General features: G+C 41.5%; 1 protein-coding gene across 16 annotated transcripts in view; it reads left to right on the top strand.

Moving 5' to 3' along the window:
* Positions 1-25,013, top strand: part of ERC1 (ELKS/RAB6-interacting/CAST family member 1) — a 552,070-nt gene that overhangs the window by 344,390 nt on the left and 182,667 nt on the right. For all 16 annotated transcript variants that reach the window (XM_073320483.2, XM_073320517.2, XM_073320492.2 and 13 more), the window contains one exon: positions 10,079-10,239. In XM_073320483.2, the coding sequence (XP_073176584.1) occupies positions 10,079-10,239 (161 nt within the window). The remainder of the gene's footprint in view (positions 1-10,078; positions 10,240-25,013) is intronic.

Below are 25,013 nucleotides of genomic sequence, written 5' to 3'. Positions count from 1 at the left end.
GTTTGTGGAGAGTCTTTCTCTCTTGGATGTAAGAATTAGGGGGCTTGTATTCTCCTTGTCTTAATATACTACTGTATCTTCCCTGTAGAAGTAAAATTCCCAAAGTATATTGTTACCATTACTGTCATTTCCACCATTTTTCATTTTGTACAAGTATACAGACTTGTGATAAATTAGATATAAATTAGATCTAAATGTTAGAATCAAAATTGCCATTTTTATTTGGTGAGCACTTTGGTTGAAGCCCAGTGTGAAGCTGTTTATTGTCATCGCTCACACTAACACTGACCTGTGCGTAAGTGTCACTGAATTAAAAAGCTAGTTTCTAGAATATTTCAAAACTAGTACTGCATGCAAAGGCAATTGCAAATTAAATACCTCACCATCAGGCAAATTATTTCCAGTAGAGACAAGGAGGTGTTAGTACCATTATACAAGGCATTGGTGAGACCTCATCTGGAATACTTTGAGTTCTGATCTCCCATGTTTAAGAAAGATGAACTCAAACTGGAACAGGTGCAGGGAAGGGTTATTAGTATGATCAGAGGAATGGAAAACCTACCGTTATGAGAGGAGACTCAAAGAGCTTGGGCTGTTTAGCCTAACCAAAAGTAGGCTGAGAGGGGGATATGATTGCTCTCTGTAAATACATCAGAGGGATAAATAGGAGGGAGAGGAGTTATTTAAGTTAAGCGCCAATGTGGACACAAGAACAAATGGATGTAAACAGGCCATCAACAAATTTAGGCTTGAAATTAGATGAAGGTTTCTAACCATCAAAGGAGTGAAGTTCTGCAACAGCCTTCCAAAGGGAGCAGTGAGGGCAAAAAAACCTAACTAGCTTCAAGACTGAGCTTGATAAATTTACGGAGGGGATGTTATGATGAGACTGCCTACAATGGTATGTAGCCAGTCGGCAACTGCTAGCAGCAAGTATCTCCATTGGCTGGTGATGGGACACTAGATGGAGAGGGCTCTGAGTTACTACAGAAAATTCTTTCCCAGGTGTCTGAATGATGGGTCTTGCCCACATGCTCAGGGTCTAACTGATCACCATATTGCTACAGGAAGGAATTTTCCTCTGGGTCACATTGACAGTGATCCTAGGGGTTTCTCGCCTTCCTCTGCAGAATGGGGCATGGGTCACTTGCAGGTTTAATCTAGTGTAAATGGTGGATTCTCTGTAACTTGAAATCTTTAAATCATGATTTGAGGACTTCAGTAACTAAGCCAGAGGTTATGGGTCTATAACAGGAGTGAGTGGGCAATGGTCTGGGGCCTGCAACGTGCAGGAGGTCAGACTAGATGATCATGATGGTCCCCTCTGGCTTTAAAGTCTGAGTCATTGAGTCTAAAACCTTCTACCAGGCAGATTAAGTGCTAAATTGTACAATCAAAAGTTTACAAATGCAGAAGCATTATATTAGGATTCATGTGCATTTATATCTACCCAGTATGCAGTACAAACTGTGGGCAAGCAATCTATTGCTACTGGTACACAACCTTCAGTTTAAGATTTATCTAGTCAGCAAATTTCAACTTAAAATATAGAAAACTATTACAATCACATTTGTGATACTTTGACAATTAAGAGTATGCGATATGAACACATTAAATGTTATATGTTGCAAAATATTGGTATTCACCATTTTTACCATAGGAAAACAGCTTCATCATTTTTGGAAAAAAATACTTACCCATGCAAAACTCAGAAAAATCTTCTAATATGTTGTCATTTGGTAGCTTTGACCAATAAACCCCACTTCAAGGTGGGTCATAGTCATGCTGCAGTATTTCTAAAACTGCAGAAAATGACACTAGCTCATTTTGACTACCATTGTTTCATCTCACCGAGAGGTGTATGGCAGCACTTGACAGCTCCACATCATACTTCATCTAAACTTAAGTAAAATAAGCTTTAAAATGATATATGATGTGTGTGTATTTTGGGTGGGTATGTTAAACTCCAAAAATATGATTTTTTTTTTTTTTGGAGAATGGCCACATGCCTTTAGTGGTTATCAGATCTTCATAATTGACAACCCAGTGGCCATAATCCCTTCACCAGCAGGTTTTCTAACACATATGTGGGTGTCGGGTTTGACAGGGCTGTCACTGAAGAAAAGCTCCATCTCACATGGTGGAGGCAGAATCCCAACTACATGCTTGTTTCATAGCCATACCCGCCAATGCAGCAGGACTTTCAGCAGTTCTGTTCAATTGAGGGCCTTCCTTGACTTCTCATAGCATGAGTGATTTTAACTTTTATTGATTGATGAAAATTATGCATACTACTGGTTAATCTTTTTTTTTTTTTAACCTTTTCTGAAGTTCTTGCATTCGCCTCTCCCAAGAAGTGATGACTGGACAGTTTTCCAAGTATCTGTGTGAGAGTTCAGAAAATTGTTTTCTCTATTCAGCACAATAGACAACACAGTTGAAAAATGTCTTGGATGTAGTCTTTGACAGCACCTAAAGCAACCCACTGCTTTCTTAAAGAAAATGGGTCTGTTGTGAAACCATAATTCATTCCCTCTTTATTTTGCAAAAAGGTTTATTAGCTTATGATTTAAGCAAACCATCTGATCCCGCTGGCACAGCACACTATGTCAGGCCCAGTGGTTTTTTTTCCTTATAATATGTTTCTGAAGTTAGTTAAACATACTTAAGAAGAGAGGGAAGAGCATCTTTGCAAGCAGACTGGCTAACCTAGTGAGGAGGGTTTTAAACTAGGTTCACCGGGGGAAGGAGACCAAAGCCCTCAGGTAAGTGTGGAAGTGGGATACCGGGAGGAAGCAGGAGCGTGCGAGAGGGCAGATCTCCTGCCTCATACTGAGAAAGGGGGATGATCAGTGAGTTATCTCAAGTGCCTATACACAAATGCAAGAAGCCTGGGAAACAAGCAGGGAGAACTGGAAGTCCTGGCACAGTCAAGGAATTATGATGTGATTGGAGTAACAGAGACTTGGTGGGATAACTCACATGACTGGAGTATTGTCATGGATGGATATAAACTGTTCAGGAAGGACAGGCAGGGCAGAAAAGGTGGGGGAGTTGCACTGTATGTATGGGAGCAATATGACTGCTCAGAGCTCAAGTATGAAACTGCAGAAAAACCTGAGTGTCTCTGGATTAAGTTTAGAAGTGTGAGCAACAAGGGTGATGTCGTGGTGGGAGTCTGCTATAGACCACCGGACCAGGGGGATGAAGTGGACGAGGCTTTCTTCCGGCAACTCACGGAAGTTACTAGATCACAGGCCCTGGTTCTCATGGGAGACTTCAATCACCCTGATATCTGCTGGGAGAGCAATACAGTGGTGCACAGACAATCCAGGAAGTTTTTGGAAAGGGTAGGGGACAATTTCCTGGTGCAAGTGCTGGAGGAACCAACTAGGGGCAGAGCTCTTCTTGACCTGTTGCTCACAAACAGGGAAGAATTAGTAGGGGAAAATAAAGTGGATGGGAACCTGGGAGGCAGCGACCATGCGATGGTTGAGTTCAGGATCCTGACACAGGGAAGGAGAGCAGCAGAATATGGACCCTGGACTTCAGAAAAGCAGACTTTGACTCCCTCAGGGAACTGATGGGCAAGATCTCCTGGGAGAATAACATGAGGGGGAAAGGAGTCCAGGAGAGCTGGCTGTATTTTAAAGAATCTTTATTGAGCTTACAGGGCCAAACCATCCCGATGTGTAGAAAGAATAGTAAATATGGCAGGCGACCAGCTTGGCTTAACAGTGAAATCCTTGCTGATCTTGAACACAAAAAAGAAGCTTACAAGAAGTGGAAGATTGAACAAATGACCAGGGAGGAGTATAAAAATTTTGCTCGGGGTTGCAGGAGTGAAATCAGGAAGGCCAAATCACACCTGGAGTTGCAGCTAGCAAGAGATGTTAAGAGTAACAAGAAGGGTTTCTTCAGGTATGTTAGCAACAAGAAGAAAGTCTAGGAAAGTGTGGGCCCCTTACTGAATGAGGGAGGCAACCTAGTGACAGAGGATGTGGAAAAAGTTAATGTACTCAATGCTTTTTTTGCCTCTGTCTTCATGAACAAGGTCAGCTCCCAGACTACTGCACTGGGCAGCACAGAATGGGGAGGAGGTGACCAGTCCTCTGTGGAGAAAGAAGTGGTTTGGGACTATTTAGAAAAGCTGGACAAGCGCAAGTCCATGGGGCCAGATGCGCTGCATCCGAGAGTGCTAAAGGAGTTGGCGGATGTGATTGCAGAGCCATTGGCCATTATCTTTGAAAACTCATGGTGATCCGGGGAAGTCCCGGACAACTGGAAAAAGGCTAATGTAGTGCCCATCTTTAAGAAAGGGAAGAAGGAGGATCCTGGGAACTACAGGCCAGTCAGCCTCACCTCAGTCCCTGGAAAAATTATGGAGCAGGTCCTCAAGGAATCAATTCTGAAGCACTTAGAGGAGAGGAAAGTGATCAGGAACAGTCAGCATGGATTCACCAAGGGCAAGTCATGCCTGACTAATCTAATTGCCTTCTATGACGAGATAACTGGCTCTGTGGATGAGGGGAAAGCGGTGGACATGTTGTTCCTTGACTTTAGCAAAGCTTTTGACACCGTCTCCCACAGTATTCTTGCCAGCAAGTTAAGGAAGTATGGGCTGGATGAATGGACTATAAGGTGGATAGAAAGTTGGCTAGATTGTCGGGCTCAACAGGTAGTGATCAATGGCTCCATGTCTAGTTGGCAGCCGGTATCAAGTAGAGTGCCACAAGGGTCAGTCCTCGGGCCGGTTTTGTTCAATATCTTCATAAATGATCTGGAGGATGGTGTGGATTGCACCCTCAGCAAGTTTTGAGGTGACACTAAACTGGGAGGAGAGGTAGATACGCTGAAGGGTAGGGATAGGATACAGAGGGACCTAGACAAATTAGAAGATTGGGCCAAAAGAAATCTGATGAGGTTCAACAAGGACAAGTGCAGAGTCCTGCACTTAGGACGGAAGAACCCCATGCACCACTACAGACTAGGGACCGAATGGCTCGGCAGCAGTTCTGCAGAAAAGGACCTAGGGGTTACAGTGGACTAGAAGCTGGATATGAGTCAACAGTGTGCCCTTGTTGCCAAGAAGGCCAATGGCTTTTTGGGATGTATACATAGGGGCATTGCCAGCAGATCGAGGGACGTGATCGTTCCCCTCTGTTCGGCATTGGTGAGGCCTCATCTGGAGTACTGTGTCCAGTTTTGGGCCCCACACTACAAGAAGGACATGGAAAAATTGGAAAGAGTCCAGCGAAGGGCAACAAAAATGATTAGGGGTCTGGAACACATAACTTATGAGGAGAGGCTGAGAGAACTGGGATTGTTTAGTCTGCAGAAGAGAAGAATGAGGCGGGATTTGATAGCTGCTTTCAACTACCTGAAAGGGGATTCCAAAGAGGATGGATCTAGACTGTTCTCAGTAGTAGCTGATGACAGAACAAGGAGTAATGGTCTCAAGTTGCAGTGGGGGAGGTTTAGATTGGATATTATGAAAAACTTTTTCACTAGGAGGGTGGTGAAACACTGGAATGCGTTACCTAGGGAGGTGGTGGAATCTTCTTCCTTAGATATTTTTAAGGTCAGGCTTGACAAAGCCCTGGCTGGGATGATTTAGTTGGGGATTGGTCCTGCTTTGAGCAGGGGGTTGGACTAGGTGACCTCCTGAGGTCCCTTCCAACCCTTATATTCTGTGATTCTAAGTCCCAGCCTCGGCCTGTGCTTTTTCCATGTCTTAACATCTGCTCTTGGAAAGCTTTCTGGGTCTCAAGTAAGTTTGTGATCCAGGATTCTTTCCTTTCCCTCTGACTGTCTCCCATGCCCTCTCATCAGTTCAATTCAGTGAAAAGTAATGGCAGAAATGTATAGTGCCTATTTAATCTCAATTCTGTTAAAAAAAAAAAAATCCAGGGGGGTGGGGCAGCAGATCTGAAAGGACTAGGAGAGCATTCTCTGAGAGATATGAGAGAATGACAGATGGTGAGGAGGTTACTTTTTTCTTCCCTGGCAAATTTTTATCTCACTCCTGACTTCTGATTTGAAGTCCTTTTTGATTTGATGTGAGTTTTCTATTGTAAGTCAGAAGTGAAGGTTTATAACATCTTTTTTGTCTTGTGTCCCATGATGCTTTTCACATTAATCATATGGAAAAAGTGTATTGCTCAATGTGATCAAATTCAGTCACTGAAAATATACCATGTCAGCCTGGAATTTTGGAAAATAAAAACTGTGCTAGATTTGCACAATGCTAATGCTAAGATTGTTGCTAATAGTGGGTACCTACCATCTGTATTCTCCCAAATTCCAACTCTTCTTATCCTGTCAATAGCATTTGAAATGAATATTGAACATTGATGTCTGTCCCATTGTCCTTTAAATCAAAAACTGAATTCTTTCCTTTTAAAGCAGCAAGATGATAAACCTGGCTCTTTTTAAGGATGCAATATTGCATATTAAAATTTAACTTCTCATGACGTGAAAAGCACTGTATCTGTGCTGTCCTGGCAATATACTACAAAGCAGGATCTGAATTCAGGGCTCAAGCTCAGTCCCCTGCTCATGAGACGGCAGGATCTAAAAGCTGCGTGGACAACTCATCTGAGAAGGGAATGGCATATCTCATTTTCAAATGACCTCTGAGACCTTTGGGTGTATGTCAATAGTCTAAAGAAGGAGCAAGATCTAGTCTTCAGCTAAATGGAGAAAGTTACCCCAATGTAAATTTGAGGGTAGATGTAAATGAAGCAAAAGAAAAATAACAAGACTTCAGGAGAATCTTAGACAACCTGGAGGAAGGCAAATTGGACTCCATGAGTCAGAAGGTGTGGATGACTGAGAAAGCCAGTCCAGCTTCAGTGAAGAAAAATGTCTGTTTAGAAGCGAGGAAGACCTGTATAAACCTTGCTATATCCTGAGTTCACACCAAGTTCCTCAAAGTCCATGCTGTAAATATGCAGTATGCTGAATTGTCAGGCGGCTAAATTACATTAGTCAAGTACAGTTCTCCTAGCATTAATGTAAAAAAAATCTTTTGATGATGGACATATATCACTGGCATAATTCTGAACATCAAATTTATCTTCAACATTTCCTGTTACATAAGTAACTGTATGAGATCTTATGGAAAAAAATCAAAAGTAGCATTAATTATGAATAAATAAATAAAATGACACACAAGTTGCCTACAATCAGTGTTCCTGTGCCACTCGCTCCAGCACTGGCTCCTGGGATATGCAAGGACTTGGGTGCAGCAAAATTCATGAGTCACCATCTCACTAATATTGTTCTTTCCTGTTTAAGTTTAGTTGAAATATTCCCAATGAAATAACCAGAATGTGCATAATTGTGTGTATCTGAGAGAGGAGTATTATAAATGTATTCATCACTGTTTGTCACAGTTGTATCTTTTCTAAGAAAAAGCTGAACATAAAATCACGGGGTGACTATCACTTCTCTTTCTGCACAATGAGAGATGGTGACAGTTCAGTGAACTAGTTCATTAGTACATTATAGTGGCCAGCTGTTTTCCACCTGCCTGAGGCATTAGGAGACCTAATTTTCTGTTTGCTTTTCATGAATACGGTAATTTAGCAAAAACATACAATTAAGGGAATTGCCAAATGGAATAGTTCAAAAAGATTAGCAAACTGCGATAATGGAAAGAATTCAATCCTTTCTGGTTACAAGAGTTTAGATCTTACTACTCTGCATGAGGAGCCTGGGCCCAGATATCAGCTGCTGGCATCAGTGTACCCTGTTAATAACCCAGATTCGTCATGGATGCTGCAGGCCTACATCAAGCCAGTCCTTGGTGTTAGTTTTGCAGACTTGTAATATGACTAGGAATGGATTGGTGGATGCTGAAAACCTTCTCCCCCTAATTAGGGAAAGGTTTGTTGCCACAAAGATTACATCTTGGCAAGTAGAAGACTGACATAAGCCCTTGTGCTTGTTGAAGTTGGCTATGCACTTGTTTAGTTGAGGTTACTTTTTGTTACTAAAAAGATGGTTTTGTGGTTGGCACACACCCTTTCCCCCTCCCCCAATTAAAAACAAAATGTTTACCCAGATCATTCCGGTTGTGGAACCATCCAATGGAAATGTCTGATACGCTATACACCTTGGCTTCCCTGCTTTTCCCTTTTTCTAGACGTTATCTTCAGTTTCCTTGCTGATGTTTCTTTCTGCTTTTCACCACTACTTACACACTTTTTATTTGCATTTTTTTTTAACCACACTACTTTTTCCATTCTATGGAATTTTTCTCTGTCCAGTTTCAAGACAGAGCATCTGATCTGTTTTGCACAAAAATAGTACTCTACCTCAGACAGGAAAAGTCTGGTTTGGATGAATAAAACTGGTTATTTTACGTATGTTAACCAGTTTACAGTGAGTTTCATTTTAACTTTGTGTCACTTAAGGTTTCTTTCATTTTTGTGATCTCTGGGAGAACTCATTTCTGCACATCTTGAGCTAAGAACTGCAGTTTTTATTTGGAAGTCAGGTTTATAATATAATGGTTAAGCTCTATGGTGAAAAATGAAACCTTTATCTTTAGAACTAAAATGTTTCTTGAGAATAAATGGTAAAAAAATGGAAATATTTTTTGCACTCAAATACATATGACTAGAGAGAGATGTGCTATACCCTAGCCAAATGGGTCTACCTACATGTATGCATACTGAATTTTCTAGAAACCAGGTTGCTGTTCTTCATACAGTACATCTTTCAGTGCTTGCCTAGTCAGTATCAAGTCTGAATCACCCTTGTAAAGAGATGTTGGTGGGAGCTGAGTTTAATGTAACATTAGGAATTTATTTAAGGTGTGGAGAGGAGGTGCGGTCACTAGTTCAGTGTAATGCAGTTTTTTCAGGTTTAACCCAGAAAATATTGTTTACCTATAGGCAATATTAAGACCTGTATTCTTCCCATTGGAGACACATTTTAAAACACTCATGTCACTCTTTGCTGAGCCCTCCCTGAGGAGTTGGTTATGACTGGGGGGTTGTTTAGGGCATGCTAAATTGAAGAGTCTGGGTGCAAGAAATCTTCATGCCTCCTGAGATTATTGCAAAATTATTAAAATAATATCTGGTAATGTTTCTGTGTTAGAATACATTAGTACTTGAATGTTTAGTTGTGTTTTAACGCCTGTTAATTAACACAATCGTAAATTCTAGCTAAGGTCGGACCCAAACATTTTTTCTAGTGCAGCCTTGGGTAAAACATGACTAGGAAGGAGATCTGTGTAATGTTTACACAAAAATTTACAATCATGTTAGTTCTGAATTTGAATCATTCCCACACTGTCAGACATCACATAGGGCAAGAACAAGCCTCCACCATCCTTGTCTATCCTGGGCTGATTTTCGCATATCCTCTTTGTTGTTAAGTCCCATAAGTTAGCCCTCTCTAATGACTGTTTGATGGAGGGGTTCTTTCATTTGGCCCCATTTATGTGTTCCTCCAGCTGCACAGTGGCACTCCTGCCAGACTGTCTAGCTTCATTCTTAACGCACATCCCACATATTTCTGTCTTCTTTTCCAGGTAACTTTGGAGGTGAGAATTTACTGAATTCCCTGAAAAACCTTGGCATTTATTATAAATTAATTCCATTTAATACCTGGTATTTTCCTCAGATATTTGCTTCTGAAGGCATTTAGACATCTTTCTATATCTTTGGTGGGATTTCCAGCTTTCACATATATATGTTAAGACAGAAATAATATTTGAGTTGAAGATTTGCAGTTTGGTCTTTAAATTGTAGATTTTCAGTGACCAAATTGTGTGAATCGACATCTGCTAATTAACGTGTTAAAGCATAATTAAAAAGTCAAATGTAGGCCCAGCTTATGTATGCAGATCATACTTGCACCTTCTTTCCCTCCCTTTCTCTCCCTTATATGCAGTATACTGTACACCTTTATTTACATGCCTGTCTGCAGACTCTTGGCTCTAATCTCAGTTGTGATGTCCAGTAAATTTCTATTCATCATGTTGTATTGTTTTTCTGTTTTTCCTCTTCTCCTCCCCCTTACCTCCCACCTCAAAAAATAAACCAAAACAAAAAACTCTTAGGTAGAGGAGCTGATGATGGCCATGGAGAAAGTGAAGCAAGAACTGGAGTCCATGAAAGCAAAGCTGTCCTCTACCCAGCAGTCTTTAGCTGAGAAGGAGACCCATTTAACCAGCCTACGAGCAGAGAGGAGGAAGCATTTGGAGGAGGTTCTGGAGATGAAGTGAGTATTTATTTCCATTCCTTATGCCTGCACTGTATTGACATCCCCTCACTTCTCCTTTTACCTCTGCTTTTGGTGATCTAAAGACAGTTACTAAATTGCACTTCTCTACAGAGAATTACCATTATCTGTGTTCTCACTCAAAGCTTCAAAGGAACCATCTGACCGGGAGCTGTGTACATGACTTAGGACTAAATTGAGTATTTTCCACTTGGAATGAAATATATATTTTCCTCCCTTGTCATCCATTTTCTTCCTATACTTTGGTGATATTATTTGCATTAGTGCCCAAAGGCCCTAAATCAGAATCATGGCCGCATTGTCTTATGTGCTATATGAATTCTCAGTAAGACATGGGCCCTACTTTGAAGAGCATACAGTCTAACTTAAGGCAAGGCACCAGTAAGTGTAGCAATCAGTAGAAAGGAAGGAAAGACAAGGATAAAAGTAAGTACCAAAGTAACAGTAATCTCCTGAATCAAAGCACAGCTGCTGTATTGCCAGATGAAGATTTTTTCAAGATCATGTGACTGGTTCATTGGCACTGCTGAAACCTAACTGAAGTTGAGTTTGAACTTGTGTATATTTTTCACTGCCACCCCTCACACAAGGAGTCTTCAATATGGCCAAGCATTGAAGTGTTGGGGAACGGTGAGCGATTAGATTTCTAAGACTTAAATACTTCCTAAATTTTGACCTCCCTTACAGATAAATGGTTATTTAGGGAGGCATGAATCCATTTAGCGCAATGACGGATAGCACTGCCAGCAGTTCATTAAAAACACTTTCAATTGTTTAACCAGCCCTGAAGAGAAGGAATATTTTTATTGGCAGGACTTGCAGTGGTTCCTCCACTGTGGTTTTTTGAGCCATTATTTATTTAGTTAACTTTTCTGTGTTAACCTCTTTCCTTTTTGAAAAAAGAAAAGAAATTATAGAAAAACAGCTCTTACAAAATGGAAAGAGAGGTGGCTCGAGTCTTGAAGCTCTAACTTAAGAGCCCACACGCCCTGTCTTCATATTCAGCTACCTAATACAATCTGACCTAGATCTGGCACTAAGACACTGCAAGACTGTAGTGCTTTAAAAACATACTTTTTATTTTAATAAAACATTTATTGACTTATAAATTTCACTGCTTTGAGAGTTGATGCATTGGGGGATGGGAGGAATAGCTCTTAAGTTGATGTGGGAATCCAAAGCAACTTGAGATACATCCCATATCCAATCTTCTGGCAGCACTCTCTCCTGCCAAATTGCTGCGCCAAACCTTCTCGTTAAAATATATACAATACTCAGTATATCCTGAAATGTTCTTGGAATTGGGTAGCTGTAGTACATTTAACATACCACTCACTTCTTTTAAATGATGACCTATCTTAACTAGTTAGTTATTGTTGGAAAGTTATTGCATAGAGTGAAAGTGAGTCTTATGAACCAAATAAACTGGTAGATCCATTGTGACCTAAGAAGGGAGGAGTGGGGTAGAGAGAAAATTAATGCTGTCAACACATGGACAGAGAGATGGAAAAAGCATTAAAATTGTACATTGAAGTAGTTGAACATGCTGTAGACTTCTTTAGTGTTCCTTAAAGTTCTGTAAAGCTGACAAAGTCATCTAAACCTCAGTATGTTAGAATGCACCCTTACGATAAGCCTCTTTGTTACGGACAAGTCTCTACTGTTGTCTCCCAATCCATAAAATAGTACCTTACATTTATAAGAAAGAACTGCAGTTTACCCTTTCCTGTTCAACCTTCACAATCCACTGCTTTTGAAGAAAAAGAGTGTGACTGTTGAAAACTGAGAATGGAAAACTTAAAAATACTTCTCAGATAAACTAGAGGGTGTACTGCAGTTTGTAACTCATCTCTTTTGGCTTGAGTGGTTGAAGCAAGGCCACCTTTATTTTTAATTGCCATATTTTCTGAAGGGTTTTCTTGTTTGATATTATAGTGAATGTGCTACAGAAGTTTTGGAGTGTTTGTTCTATCCCCTCAAGTCAGAGGTATAACTCATCTATAAAAATGTGCGCAGGACTAGACTGATGCATGAAATGTGAGACCAGAATCAGTTATTTTTAAATAGCTTTTGAAAAAGACTATCTTCCGCTGTTTTCAAGCTATGCCAAGAGTATTTTTAAATGTAATACTTCAGTATAGAATTTGTACTTCCTCAACTCAACTTTTATTGAGTCAATAGGAAGTTTTATACTATAATCCACCTGGTTTTGGTATTCTTAAGCACAAGCTATAGTTGTTTGCTGATTGTACAAGAATTCATTAAGGGATCTAAGTATGGATTTGAGTATGTGTGCCTCATACAGATGACTTAAATGCTAACTTTTGGCTATAGCGACAACCTTCAAAGTGGAAAAGATAAGTATGTTAGACAGTCTGTTACTGAGATAATACGCATTTACAAAATTGTTACCGAAAGTAGAATTTTTTTTTATTCAATGGACTATAGTAGTTTTGAGTGAGTCATTCTACACTATTGAGGGAATAATACAGTATGCTCATTAGAATACACCTCTACCACAATATGAACTGCTGCAAAGGTGGAATTCTAGTCTCTAGAGAAAATGATTCTCTCATATACCCTTGTTCATCTGACTCTAGGATTTATATTTTGTTTTTACTCATAGAGGAAGCTGGTATGGATTCCTATATTTAGGTTGCCTAACCTTTTCCATTATAAAAGGTACTAGTGACCTTTTTGAGAAACTCTGACACCTCCAGTGTTTGCAGCAGTGTTTGTCTTTAAAAATTGGCAGGGAGAAAGCCTTTGGGCCAGTGAAATGCCAATTTTTTGTCCTATTAAATTCTGTTCAGTCTTGGGTTATAAATTGTTGAAGATCGCAATTTCCCTTCTGTTCTGTGCATTGTCATCAATATTTTGGCAACATGCAAAAATAACTGAACACAAACAGTCTAATCTAAGGCTGGGCCCATGCCAATGCCAAAGCAGCAGCAGTGAGAACCCTGGTAACAGACAGCCATACTGCTGATGGAACAGCATTGGGACATCGGGGGGAAAAGAAATCAGACTAGACTCCCCTGGATTCAGCAAAAGGTCCCATTAGCCTCTCTTGCCCCATTCTCTGGGGGATTATATGGGGCAAGAGTTTCCCTCCACACACATACATCCCTACTGGAGGAAAGAGAGCCAAGGCAAGAGTTTCCCTCCTGCTGCCCTTCCAGATTCAGAACATGGCCTCAGCAGCCCATCTCCCACCCCATCCCACAAGATAACAGCTTTCTGCTGTAGGCAGTTAATGTATATAGTCCCGTAACTCAAGTGATGTAAAACTCTGTGATACAATGCCAAAGTTTCTTATTTCAGGCCCTGATGATTATAATGGTTAATGGGGCAGTTGTTACAGCTGCACATAATAGAACATGTTTTTACTTTTTTCTTTAAAAAAATTAAAAAAACCCACATAGCTAACAACCACCTAGGGCATTATATACAAAATCTGTTCTGAAAGAACATCTTTTAGATCATAAAATCAAACACTCAAAAGTTCGGAAATGCCATTATTTAGGTTGCTCATGCAACCTTAGTTCAACCCCCTTGTGTGTATGCATTATGATATTATCTTTAATTACACCAAATACATACTTTTTTTCCACAAAAAGAATAGGAGTACTTGTGTCACCTTAGAGACTAACAAATTTAGTAGAGCATAAGCTTTTGTGGGCTATAGCCCACTTCATCGGATGCATAGAATGGAACATATAATAACACACACACACACACACAGATAAGTTGGAAGTTACCATACAAACTGTGAGAGGCTAGTTAGATAAGTATCCTCACATCTTCTTGTCAACTGTCTAAATGGGCCATCTTGATTATCACTACAAAAGTTTTTTTCTCCTGTTGATAATAGCTCATCTTAACTAATTAGCCTCTCACAATTTGTATGGTAACTTCCAACTTATCTGTATGTGTGTGTGTATATATATATATATATGTGTATATATCTTACTATATGTTCTATTCTATGCATCCGATGAAGTGAGCTGTAGCTCACGAAAGCTTATGCTCAAATAAATGTGTTAGCCTCTAAGGTGCCACAAGTACTCCTTTTCTTTTTGCAGATACAGACTAACACGGCTGCTACTCTGAAACCTGTCATAATGCAGGTGAATGCACATGAGAGGACTCTCTTCTAGCCCTGCTGCAGAATTCCTGTGTGATGCTATGCAAGTCACTTAAACCAAAAATTTTGGCAGATGGCCACTAATTGTATGTGCTCATTTTCTAAGTACCCAGTTTGAGACACCTGGGACCTGATTTGCAGAAGTGCTGAGCACTCACAACTGACACAAAAGTCAGTGGGAACTGTGTGTGCTCAGTATTTCTGTCAGTAAGGCAGTGTTGTCTGGAGGTTTGAGCGGGCTGGGAGTCAAGAAGGTCCTGAGTTCTAATTCTGGCACTCTTACTGATTCATTGCATAGCATCAGGCAAGTCTCTTGTCTTAGTTTCCCCATTTGAATATTATGATGATAATGATTTCTTATCTCACTGTGGAGATAAATTCATTAATATTTATGAGGCACTCTCACACTATGGATGACAAATGCTCTAGAAAAGAAATGAATAATTCTGTATTCACTGCTGCGTTTGGGTGGCATGGAGTAAATAAAGGTAGGTTACACACAGAATAATGAGCCTCAAAGAAATATTGAACAGCAGCCTCATTACCCAAGCACTGTGCAGCCTGTCCACTGAATGTGGCAGGGGTCCTATGGAAAAATATTATATAGTTCTGTAATTAAGGATATGATTCTGTCACAGAGGTCACAGATTCCGTGATTTTCCAGGATCACCGTGACTTCTAGGACAGGGCTGAAGCAGCTGTCACCCCTGGGGCTGCCAGAGCAGTGGCCCCCAGAACAGCTGACTGGTGGCCAGGCTGAGGGCCGTGGAATAGTGGCCGCCAGAACAGCTGGCCGGCGGTCATCCCCAGGCCCGCCAGAACAGTGTTCCCTGGAACAGCTGGCCAGCTGCCAGCCCTGGGGCCGCTATAGTGGAGGCGGAACAGCCAGAGCACCAGTCCCCAGCCAGTTGGTGCAGCAGCTGGGGTTGGGTCAGCCTGTCTGGGCCTAGAGCAGCAGAGGTCAGAAGCAGTGGCAGGGCTGGAGCAGCTGCAAGCCTTGGCACCACACTGTTTGCTCCTCTTCCCCCCTCCGCCCCAGGGTATTTTTTGTAAAAGTCAGGGACAGGTCATAGGCTTTTTTTTTTTTTTAAATTTTTGTTTATTCCCATGACCCGTCCCTGACTTTTACTAAAAATACCAGTGACAGAATCTTAACCTTAATCATAATGCATATGCCTAAGGGAACAGAATTAAGGTTGTATAGGAAGGCTAAATTCTAGCATTTCTTAACTTTCAGGTAGTTGACTGCAACTTAAATGTTCTTCTTCAAGTGCTTGCACATGTCCATTCCACTGTAGGTGTGTATGTGCCCCGAGCACAGTCTCTGGAAATTTTTCCCTCAGTGGTACCTATCAGGTCCGTTCTGGCACCCTCGGGTGCTGTATGCTCATAGCACTGGAATAAAGGGCTCAGTTCCTTCTTACCATCCATGATGGTCACAAGAACTGCTGTCCTTGCTGCGGCAAACTGTTCTCAGTGGTCTTCATTGTTCTTCATTCCTTCATATTGTGTATAGTTGCAGTGTAAATAGGTATTTCTTTAGTTACATAAGTTTAACTTAACTTGGCACTTCTCTGTCAGTTAGCAGAGTTTTGTCCATTTCCAGTGCCGAGGCATGCCTTGGTCTCCGGGCTTCAAGCCCTGTGCCTCCTGCAACAAGGATCAGTCTTTGAGCAACCTGCACTCTCATTGCCTAAAGTGTTTGGGTGAGGCTCACATAGGGGATCACTGTCAGATCTGCCACAAGTTTAAGAGGACCAAGAGGCAAGGTTAAAGTTCCTATTGATGGAAGCGGCACTCAGATCTTCCTCCGAACCGAGCAGGTCGGACTCAGCACTGATTACCTCAGGATTCGTGCGGAGCACTTCTCTCGCCGTACAGGAGTCCCGGCACCATTCACCATTCCCGGTGCCAAGAAAGAAGCATAAGAAGCAGCTGGCAGAGCAGAGTGCTACCTAAGTCAAGCAACTCTTCTGCCTTGTCATCACAGGTGGCCCCATTTACCCTGGTCTGTTCTCGGGCCCGGTTGAGTCTGGTCCCGGATGAGCCATCGGCACCAGAGTAACAGCTCAGCACCAGCACTTTCACAGTGCCGTCCACTCCAGAGGCGTTTGCCGTGGACAGAGACCTGCTTGCATTCTCAGTACCTCTGTCACTGGCAGTACAAGAGTTGGCCGCCTCGGTGCTAGTGGGCAGGACAGAGCACATCACCCCTAGCTGCCATCCAGTTCTGTACCCCACAGTACTGTCCAGAGGGAAATGGTCCTTGCTGGCCCTGGTGCAAGATTCCCCGCCCTGGCACGAATAGAAACCGCACCTCCATGGTCCCCAAAGGAGGCTCATCATCTGAGTCGGAGATTGGGTTGTACTCCTCTTGTCCAAGGAGTTGCCTTTGTTATCCCTCCAGTCAGCCCTACCCCTCCGTGGACCCGGACACAGGAGTACCATCAAGTGCTTGGCTCAGTGGTCACTAATCTATGCCAATCCTCTTGGAACTCGTGGCTCTTTTGGAACCTGTGGGGATTCCACTCAGGCCAGGACCCCACTCAACACGCTATTAGTCGGTGGCCTCTGAGAAAAAGGCACCTCCATCCCATTGGTACCAACCTTCATGATCCGGATCTGCCGGATCCTGTCCACACAGAAGATAAAGGAGGAGAGCCACCTGCCAGTGCAGGCCGCCTCCTTCCCAGACAAGGTGGTGTGGCAGGCATGTCACTCTCTCAAGATGACTTCAAAGCCCACCAGGTGCTGCTAAAGATGTTGGTTTCTTTCTTCGAACTTAAGCTTGCAAGGTGAGGTAGTAAAAGCATCCTCCCATAGCCTGGTCGACATCCTGGCCATTGCGGGCCCATCAAAAGTGGCCCTACCTCTCAATGAGGCCATTATGGATCCTGTGAAAGTCCTGTGGCAAACCCCCGCCTCCCTTCTCCACCACCTCAAAAAGAGCCCAAAGGTAGTACTTTGTGCCCACCCAGGGTTATGAGTTCCTATATTCTCATCCCCACCCGGGGTCCCTAGTGGTCTCTGTGGCCAGTGAAAGGGAGAGGCAGGGCCTACAAGGAGTGACACCTAAAGCAAAAGACTCCAAAAACTGGATCGTTTTGGTAGAAAGGTTTATTCTACTGGTGGACTACAGCTCAGGATTGCCAACCAGCAGGTGTTGCTGGGCAGATGACTTCAGTGTGTGGGACTCCATGTTGAAGTTCAAAGACTCACTCCCCCAAGAGTCCAGGCAGGAGTTCCTCTCACTGGTGGAGAAGGGGAAGGTAATAATCAGAGCCTCCTTGCAGGCAGCCCTGAATGTGGTGGACTTGGCGCCCAGGTCCATGACCTCCACAGTCGCCACTCATAGAAGCTCATGGCTACAGTCCTCTGGTCTCCCGACAGAGGTCCAGCAATCCCTTCAGGACCTCCCTTTCAAAGGGGCTTTGCTCTTTTTGGAGCAGATGGATGTGACACTCCATGTGCTGAAGGTCTTCAGAGCTACCTTTAAGTCCCCAAAGGAGGCTCATGGGGACTATATAGCCCAGCAACTTTGAGAAAGTATGACAGGCCTCAGCAACCCTCCCGGTTCTCTGTTCCATCATCCCGTCAGGACTTTCAGAGGAGATAGAGCAGAGTTTTTTTAAGTGCAGATATCCACTCCCATCTGCCTCTGTGCAAGAATCTGCTCTGCCTAAACACCCACGGGGCTTGAAACAGACCTTTTGATGGCATGCCTGAGGGCATTATACCAGTTCCTGTGCCAGATCCCAGGTCCCCTTTATTTTCAGGCCACCTGTCCCACTTCAGCACAGCGTGTTCTCATTTTACCACAGACTGTTAGGTACGGAACACCATAGAAGAGGGCTATATGCTCCAATTTATTTCTACCCACCTTCCTTCCCATCCCTCTTCAGGGACCCTTCTCATGAGGATCTTCTAGTCCAGGAGGTACAAGACCTCCTCCAAGTAGGAGCTGTGGAAGAGGTTCTACAGGATTTAAGAGGGGGGGAGTTTTACTACTGCTATTTCCTAATTCTGAAAGCCAAGGGCAATCTCAGGCCTATTCTAGACCTGGGCTGACTCAACAGCTACTTCAAGATACTGAAGTTAAGCACGGTCCACTGGCTTCCATTATCCCCTCCCTGGATGCCGGGGACTGGTATGCCACCGTCAATTTAAAGGACACCAATCTTCACATTTCCATCTTCTAAGGCCACAAAAGGTATCTGAGGTTTGTCATGAACCAGGCCCACTACCAATTCGCAGTTCTCCCATTCCGCCAGTCGGCAGCCCCACAGGTGTTTACACAGTCATGGCGATAGCGGCAGACCTTTCTGAGAAGACGGTTGGGGTGCTAGTCTACCTGTACCTGGACAACTGACTGGTCCAAGGCTCAGGTAGAGTCCAGCATCCACCTCATACAGTTGACTTTCCAGGCCCTGGGACTGCTAATTGACAAGCAGAAGTCTATCCTCACTCCAGTGCAGAGGATAGAGTTTATCGGAGCAGTGCTCAACTCCACCCAAGCCCAGGCCTTCCTCCCAGAAGGCTGTTTTCACACTATCATGTCACTAACAACACATGTCAAGAACCACCCCATTACAGCAGCATATTTCTGTCTGAGACTTTTAGGTCACCTGGCCTCATGCACATACGTGGTGCAGGATGCAAGGCTGTGCCTCAGGCCCCTTCAGGCTTGGTTGGCCTCCGTTTACTTACCAAACCGCTACCATCTAGACTCAATTTAGTCTAAGAATAAATAGAGGACTTCAGTCTTCAAATTGATTCCTTCTGTTAGTACTGAAAACTAAATTAACTGATTTTTTTAATAAAGTTTTTTGTTTTCATTTTTTTTTGGTGGGGTATGGGTTTGTTTGTTTAATGCATGCATTATGAATGGAGTGTGTTGGACTTGATTTTGGATTCTTTAGCATTTGTTCATTTAAGCAAACTCCACTTTAATATTTGAACATGAGTTTTTCTTGTTTTGAGTTATTTCTATTAAGTTCCCATGGCATCTAAAGGATCATCTCTGTTTGGGTTATTTAAAGGTTTTTTAATTAGTGCAGTTACCTTGCTGATCTGATGAGGATTGATCTGTGTCATTTTTACATCTGATCCATGAGAATTAATCTCAGTCATTTTCTTGTTGGTTTCCATCTAAGTGAGCATGTGTGTGTGCGCGTGTGTAAGCTAGGAAGCTGATGAATAAATGTATTTGTGAACTTATGTACATTATATATAATAAAATGTCCATTATATATAATAAAATATACAGACATATTATACCTTATTAACTTTAAAAACAGCTGGGATGTATATCTGATTACAAGATGTTTAGACACTTTGACCAAGGCTTGTTAGCTGCTCAAAAGCTGCCACACTGCTTTAAGATTCTTGGAAATTAAAGATGCCAGTTTTATTGGTAACGGTCACTGTGAAAAGTATTCATTGTACTTTTCACTTATATGCACTTTATTTCTCCAGAGCAATAGAGAAAATGAATTCTTTACTGCAGGAGAGGCTTGCAAGCGATCTACATATGTCAACAATTGTGGGTGTAGAATGCAGTCACTTCACATTCTCTTCCTATTCCATATAGCAATATTGTTTTAACATGACATCTACAATGTGTAACTTCTAGTGCCAAGCAAAAATCCTCCATCCCAATATACTGGGATATACGTTAGATGGGCCACTTAGCACTTAATGCCCTGACAAGTCTTTACAAAACAATGGTAGCTATCACTTCATCTGTAATTATTTTGTTTAATTTTAAATAAGCCAGAATCCTACAAGGGGCCGTGTGTGTCTGTGAAAACTACTGTTTGGGACAGACTTGAATAACCATATCTACCTGCATCCATTTCTGGTTTCCCTCGTAGTTTTAGGGCTTGTCTACACTTGAAATGCTACAGCAGCACAGCTGCAGTAGCACGTCTGTGTAGACACTACCGACACCAACAGGAGGGGTTCTCCCATCAGTGTAGGTAATCCACCTCCTTAAGAGGTGGTAGCTTAGGTCAACAGAGGAATTCTTCCATAGACCTGGCACTGTCTACACTGAGGTTTAGGTCATCTTAACTACATCACACAGGGATGTGGATTTTTCACACTCCGAGCAATGTAGCTGGGTTGACATAACTTTTTAATGTAGACCAGGCCCTAGTTTTCTGACTGAAAATGTCTCTTATGGAAGGGAGGCCACTTGGTGAAAATGACACACACAGGATATTGCTACTGCATTTTGTCTCCTTTAATTTTCTAGTATAAAATGTATACACTGTTTTTTTCTTTGGAAGTTATTATCCTATTAGATTTTGACACTTGAACTGTAAACATTTTAATTGCAAAGTCCTGAAATATGAAAAGTTGTCCCTTTCCTAATTGCAGACAGCATGTTCATTGAGGTCAGATCAGTGGCAATATCATAATTGTGGAAATGCTGAGTGTCTCAGAATGAATTTCTCAGAATCATAGACAAACAAAGAATGTGTGTAGTGTTCACCTACTGTGTGTCTGTGTATATATACCCGGTGTGTAAGGATTTTGCATGTTTTCTGGCATTAGTGGTTTCTGGAGGTTACTTTTGCAACCCAAAAAAACCCAGTTCTGCAACCTAGTCTGAACTCCTCAATTCTCATTACTGTGTTATTAAAAGGTCTCATTTGAAAACCTTATCTATATTTTTCCTTGTGTTTTTTGTTTGGGGGCTCTGACATTGTTTACTTCCATTGCTTTTCTACACTGTCTGTTAGATTCAGCCTCCAAGCACTCTCTAAAGATGCTCAACACAGTGTCATCACTGTGGACAGTTTACCACTTTGTCTCCAGTGAAATAAATATTGGCATATGGTGGAGAATGATTGTGGTGTTAATATCAACAGTAAGAGGTTCCTGGACCCTAGAACAGGTGAAATGATGATTAACCTGGTTGTGGCAATAGCACAAAACTCTCTTAATCGAATGATTTGACGTAAGCCAACTGTATTGTGAATTTTGGTCTCTAAAGTTCACAGTAAGGGTGATCTGTGAAGCAATTAAATGGTATCTGTAATGAATTGTGTAAGTACGGTTCCACCTCACATGTTCCTAGATAGAAAGAGGGCTATTTGTCTTTACCACATTTATCTTTAACTGCCAGAAAGTTATTCTTACCTTCTACAGATTGTTTTTGTTTGTTTGTTTTTATAGTTCACCTTCCTTTAAAAGGTTTTTGTTCCAAGTCTTCTTCAGATACTAAAATCCTGGCACTATGGCTCACAGTTCCATTCTGTCTCATGATAAACACCACCATATCTCATTATATCTTGAACTCCATGGTCGCTGAGAAAAGCCTTATAGAGAGAATACACTGTACTATCTAAATGAGCCATGACAAGCCTGGGAGCAAGACCGACTGCTGAAAAGTGCACCAGGTGGTGTTAAAGGGGTTTGTTCCACTCAGTAATTGCTCAGTTTGTTAATGTTGTAGGGAGGAGTTGGGAAAGGAGGTTCTTTCAGCCGTTAACTTCCTGAAAATTTAGTTACACTGTGCTCTTGTTTCCATGCTATTCCATTGAAGATTTTTTTTTCTGGATCTGTTTTCCAGGGGCTGAGTTCAGTGTGACTGATCCCTTCAGTAGCTCCTGGACCCAGGTTTCTAGAAAGACAATTTAATGTAACTTGACTGCTTTTAAGTCATAATATGAAAAGAGAGTGCACAACCTCTGCCTTGAGAATAAAAACCCTGTTGTAATATTTTAATCTGATTTTTATATTTATTTATTTATTTGTTTATTTGTTTTAAGTGAGGGAAGATGACCTGGTCAGAAAGCTTCTTAGCTAGAATAGATGTCTGTGTTTCAGTTAGGTCTAGCCTACCTTGTGGTCTTTTTTCCTTTCATATTGTTACAGAATGCTCATAGAAATTCTCTTGAAAATTTTCATCTGTTGAAAAACATTTATGCATGTGTACAAAAAGCTGGAATATTATTGTGCACTGTTCCTGGAGACTTACATAGTGCTACTGTGCATGAACGATTGTCCCTCTTCTCCTTCCCTATCCTGGGAATCCATGTGTGCAGGTGAGCTTTAGGGTAGGTGCAGTACTGCATAACATCTGGAAGGTCATTAGTGCCCAATCTCTCTTACTGCTCAGAACGGAGTTGGTTTGGCAAATCTTCACTTTTGTCATAGAAAGAGAGGAATCAGTTTTTCTGGAGGTGGTTAGTCAAATTGTTTTATGTTGGTTTATCAAAGGAATGAAAGAAAAGTCAGTGTTATTCTGACTGACATTGAATAACATAGATTGTATGTGACACAGTCCTAAAATAAGCCAATCTGCTCCTTTCTCCCTGTTTTTTCTGAATCTTCTTCATTTAGCACTGAACATTATTATACTCTCACAGTCTCTGTAATCAGACACGTTAAGTAGTTCTGTTAGAAGTGAGGCATTTTAAATTATTTTCTTCACACACCTGTGCTTTTTGTTTTGTTTTCAAAACAGAAGTCATTTTTGGCTCTGTACTGATACTGATAGTATGTTCCCTAAACTGGACATTTCAGTCACATCATTGGCCCCAGTGCCATCTATAATCCCGTAATATTTTGGTGTTTCCAGGGGTCTTGCTGAATCAAATCAAGCACTTTTGATTTTCTGTTGAAGTCAAAAGAATCGTAGGTTCCTCTCTGTGTTTTTTTTCCTCCTTGATAAACGTGCACTGTAAATATTGGTTCGTATAAATCAACTCTTAGAGCACGGCATATTTCATTAAATACAGCCAAACTGTGGGTTACTTAAAGTTCCAAGTGAAAATATTATGGTATCTCATTGCATATATTGTAGATTTAATGTAGTGTGAACAATAGTAGCTTTGAGTCATTGTAAATCCCATGCGGACATCATCAACATGGTTCAAAATACAAGGAGAGAAATCCCAAAGGTTGTATGTGCTCATATGGCTGCTGTGCATATGTAAGTCATTCTTTCTTTCATTATTTTTAAAATAGCAATGTGGTATTTTGGAAGAGAAAGGGTATAAAGAAGAGCCTAACACCATCTGAGTTTTGGAGCTGGTCTGAAATTCCTTTTTCCATAGCTGTGGGGTCAGTTTGCAATAATAATAGAAATAACCTCTGAGCCAGGTGGTTTTCCCTTGAATCTTGGAGGATGAGTTGCAGCATCTCGACAGCAGATGCAGTGGCTAAAGTATTGGGGAGATCTTCCAAACTGTTCTCACTTCCCGTGACCTGTGCCCTCACTTTGCATGGGAATCTGGGGTATATCTCTGGGGGGAGTTTTGCCAACGGGAAAATCACTATTAGATAGATTTATTAAAACTAAAACAAACAAAAACCAACCTACAGGTCCATGGAATATTTGAGAAATCTCCTTTTTAAATTTTCTTTTTTTTCCTGGTAGAGGTTACTTCAGGAGAGTGAGGCTTTTTGGGGTGGAATATCTGTATGTGAGAGCATGTGCCAGAGTTCAGTCCATGAGAGCTGATCAAACCAGATTATACAGGAACCATAAGAGAACACATTAGACACAATACAAAAAATCATCCTTTCACATACAAGCTGATTGCGTGCAAGATTCAATACAAGCCTCCTTCTCCCCCAATCCAATTTGTAGCAGTACACTATTATGTGAATTATAAAGATGGGGAGGTGTTATCTTTCATATTGTCCCACCAATAGAAGCAGGATACTATAGTAGATTGTCCAATGGTCTGATACAGCATGACAATTCCTGTGTTCCTAAATCTGTTTTCCAGATGCGTTCTTCTAACATTCTGCGTAGCTTATAGTTTTGGCATAAACCAGTAGCTGATTTTCTACCTAGCATGTAATTTACAGATGTATCATAGAGGATCTGTGTCTAAAATTCATATTAAGATGTCTTTTTAATTTAGTCCCAACAAAATCAGTAAAAACCTTTTTGAGCCACTTGATTCCTATGGTCACAGTTCTTTTTCTGTTGACACTGATTTTTGCTTGTAGAGGTCCTGAAACTTTGGGTTCGAGTATCAATCCACTTTGCAGGTTTATATAAGAATAAGGGAAGTCCTTTTCATTGTGAAAGGTCCGAATTATTCAATCCATTGGTTCTAGAGATCTGCAGAACTTGCATATATGGAGGCACCCCATGTGCTTCTATACCTCAATTGTTAACAGGTTTTAACATACATTTAGTTTTTGTGATCTTGTAAAAATGAAGAGGCCCTCTTTTGTTATTTGCAGGAAGCCTCCTATGACCTTGGGCTAGTTATGGACTCTACTAAGCAACATCAGAAAATTATGTAGTTCTAATAATAATAATTATTATTATATTTTGCACTTATAGAGTCCTCCATCTGAATATCTTAATATCTTTATTTTATAAAGGTGGGTAAATATTATTCTCATTCTACAGATGAGTAAGCTGAGACTAGAGAGGTAAAGTGACTCATCCACTCAAGGCCACATGGCAAGTCAGGAATAGGACCTCAGTTGCATTCCCCAATCAAACTATTGCATTGTTGTCGGCTTCTAACACTTGGAGTAATTTCTCCAAACTGACTTGGTAAATGTGCTCCAGAAGTGTCTTGGAGGTTATATGTTCTAGATCAGTGGTTCTCAAAGCCGGTCCGCCGCT

The sequence above is a fragment of the Lepidochelys kempii genome, chromosome 1 (assembly GCF_965140285.1).
Source record: "Lepidochelys kempii isolate rLepKem1 chromosome 1, rLepKem1.hap1, whole genome shotgun sequence".
Taxonomy (NCBI): domain Eukaryota; kingdom Metazoa; phylum Chordata; order Testudines; family Cheloniidae; genus Lepidochelys; species Lepidochelys kempii.
This window is presented reverse-complemented; position numbering and strand designations above follow the sequence as displayed.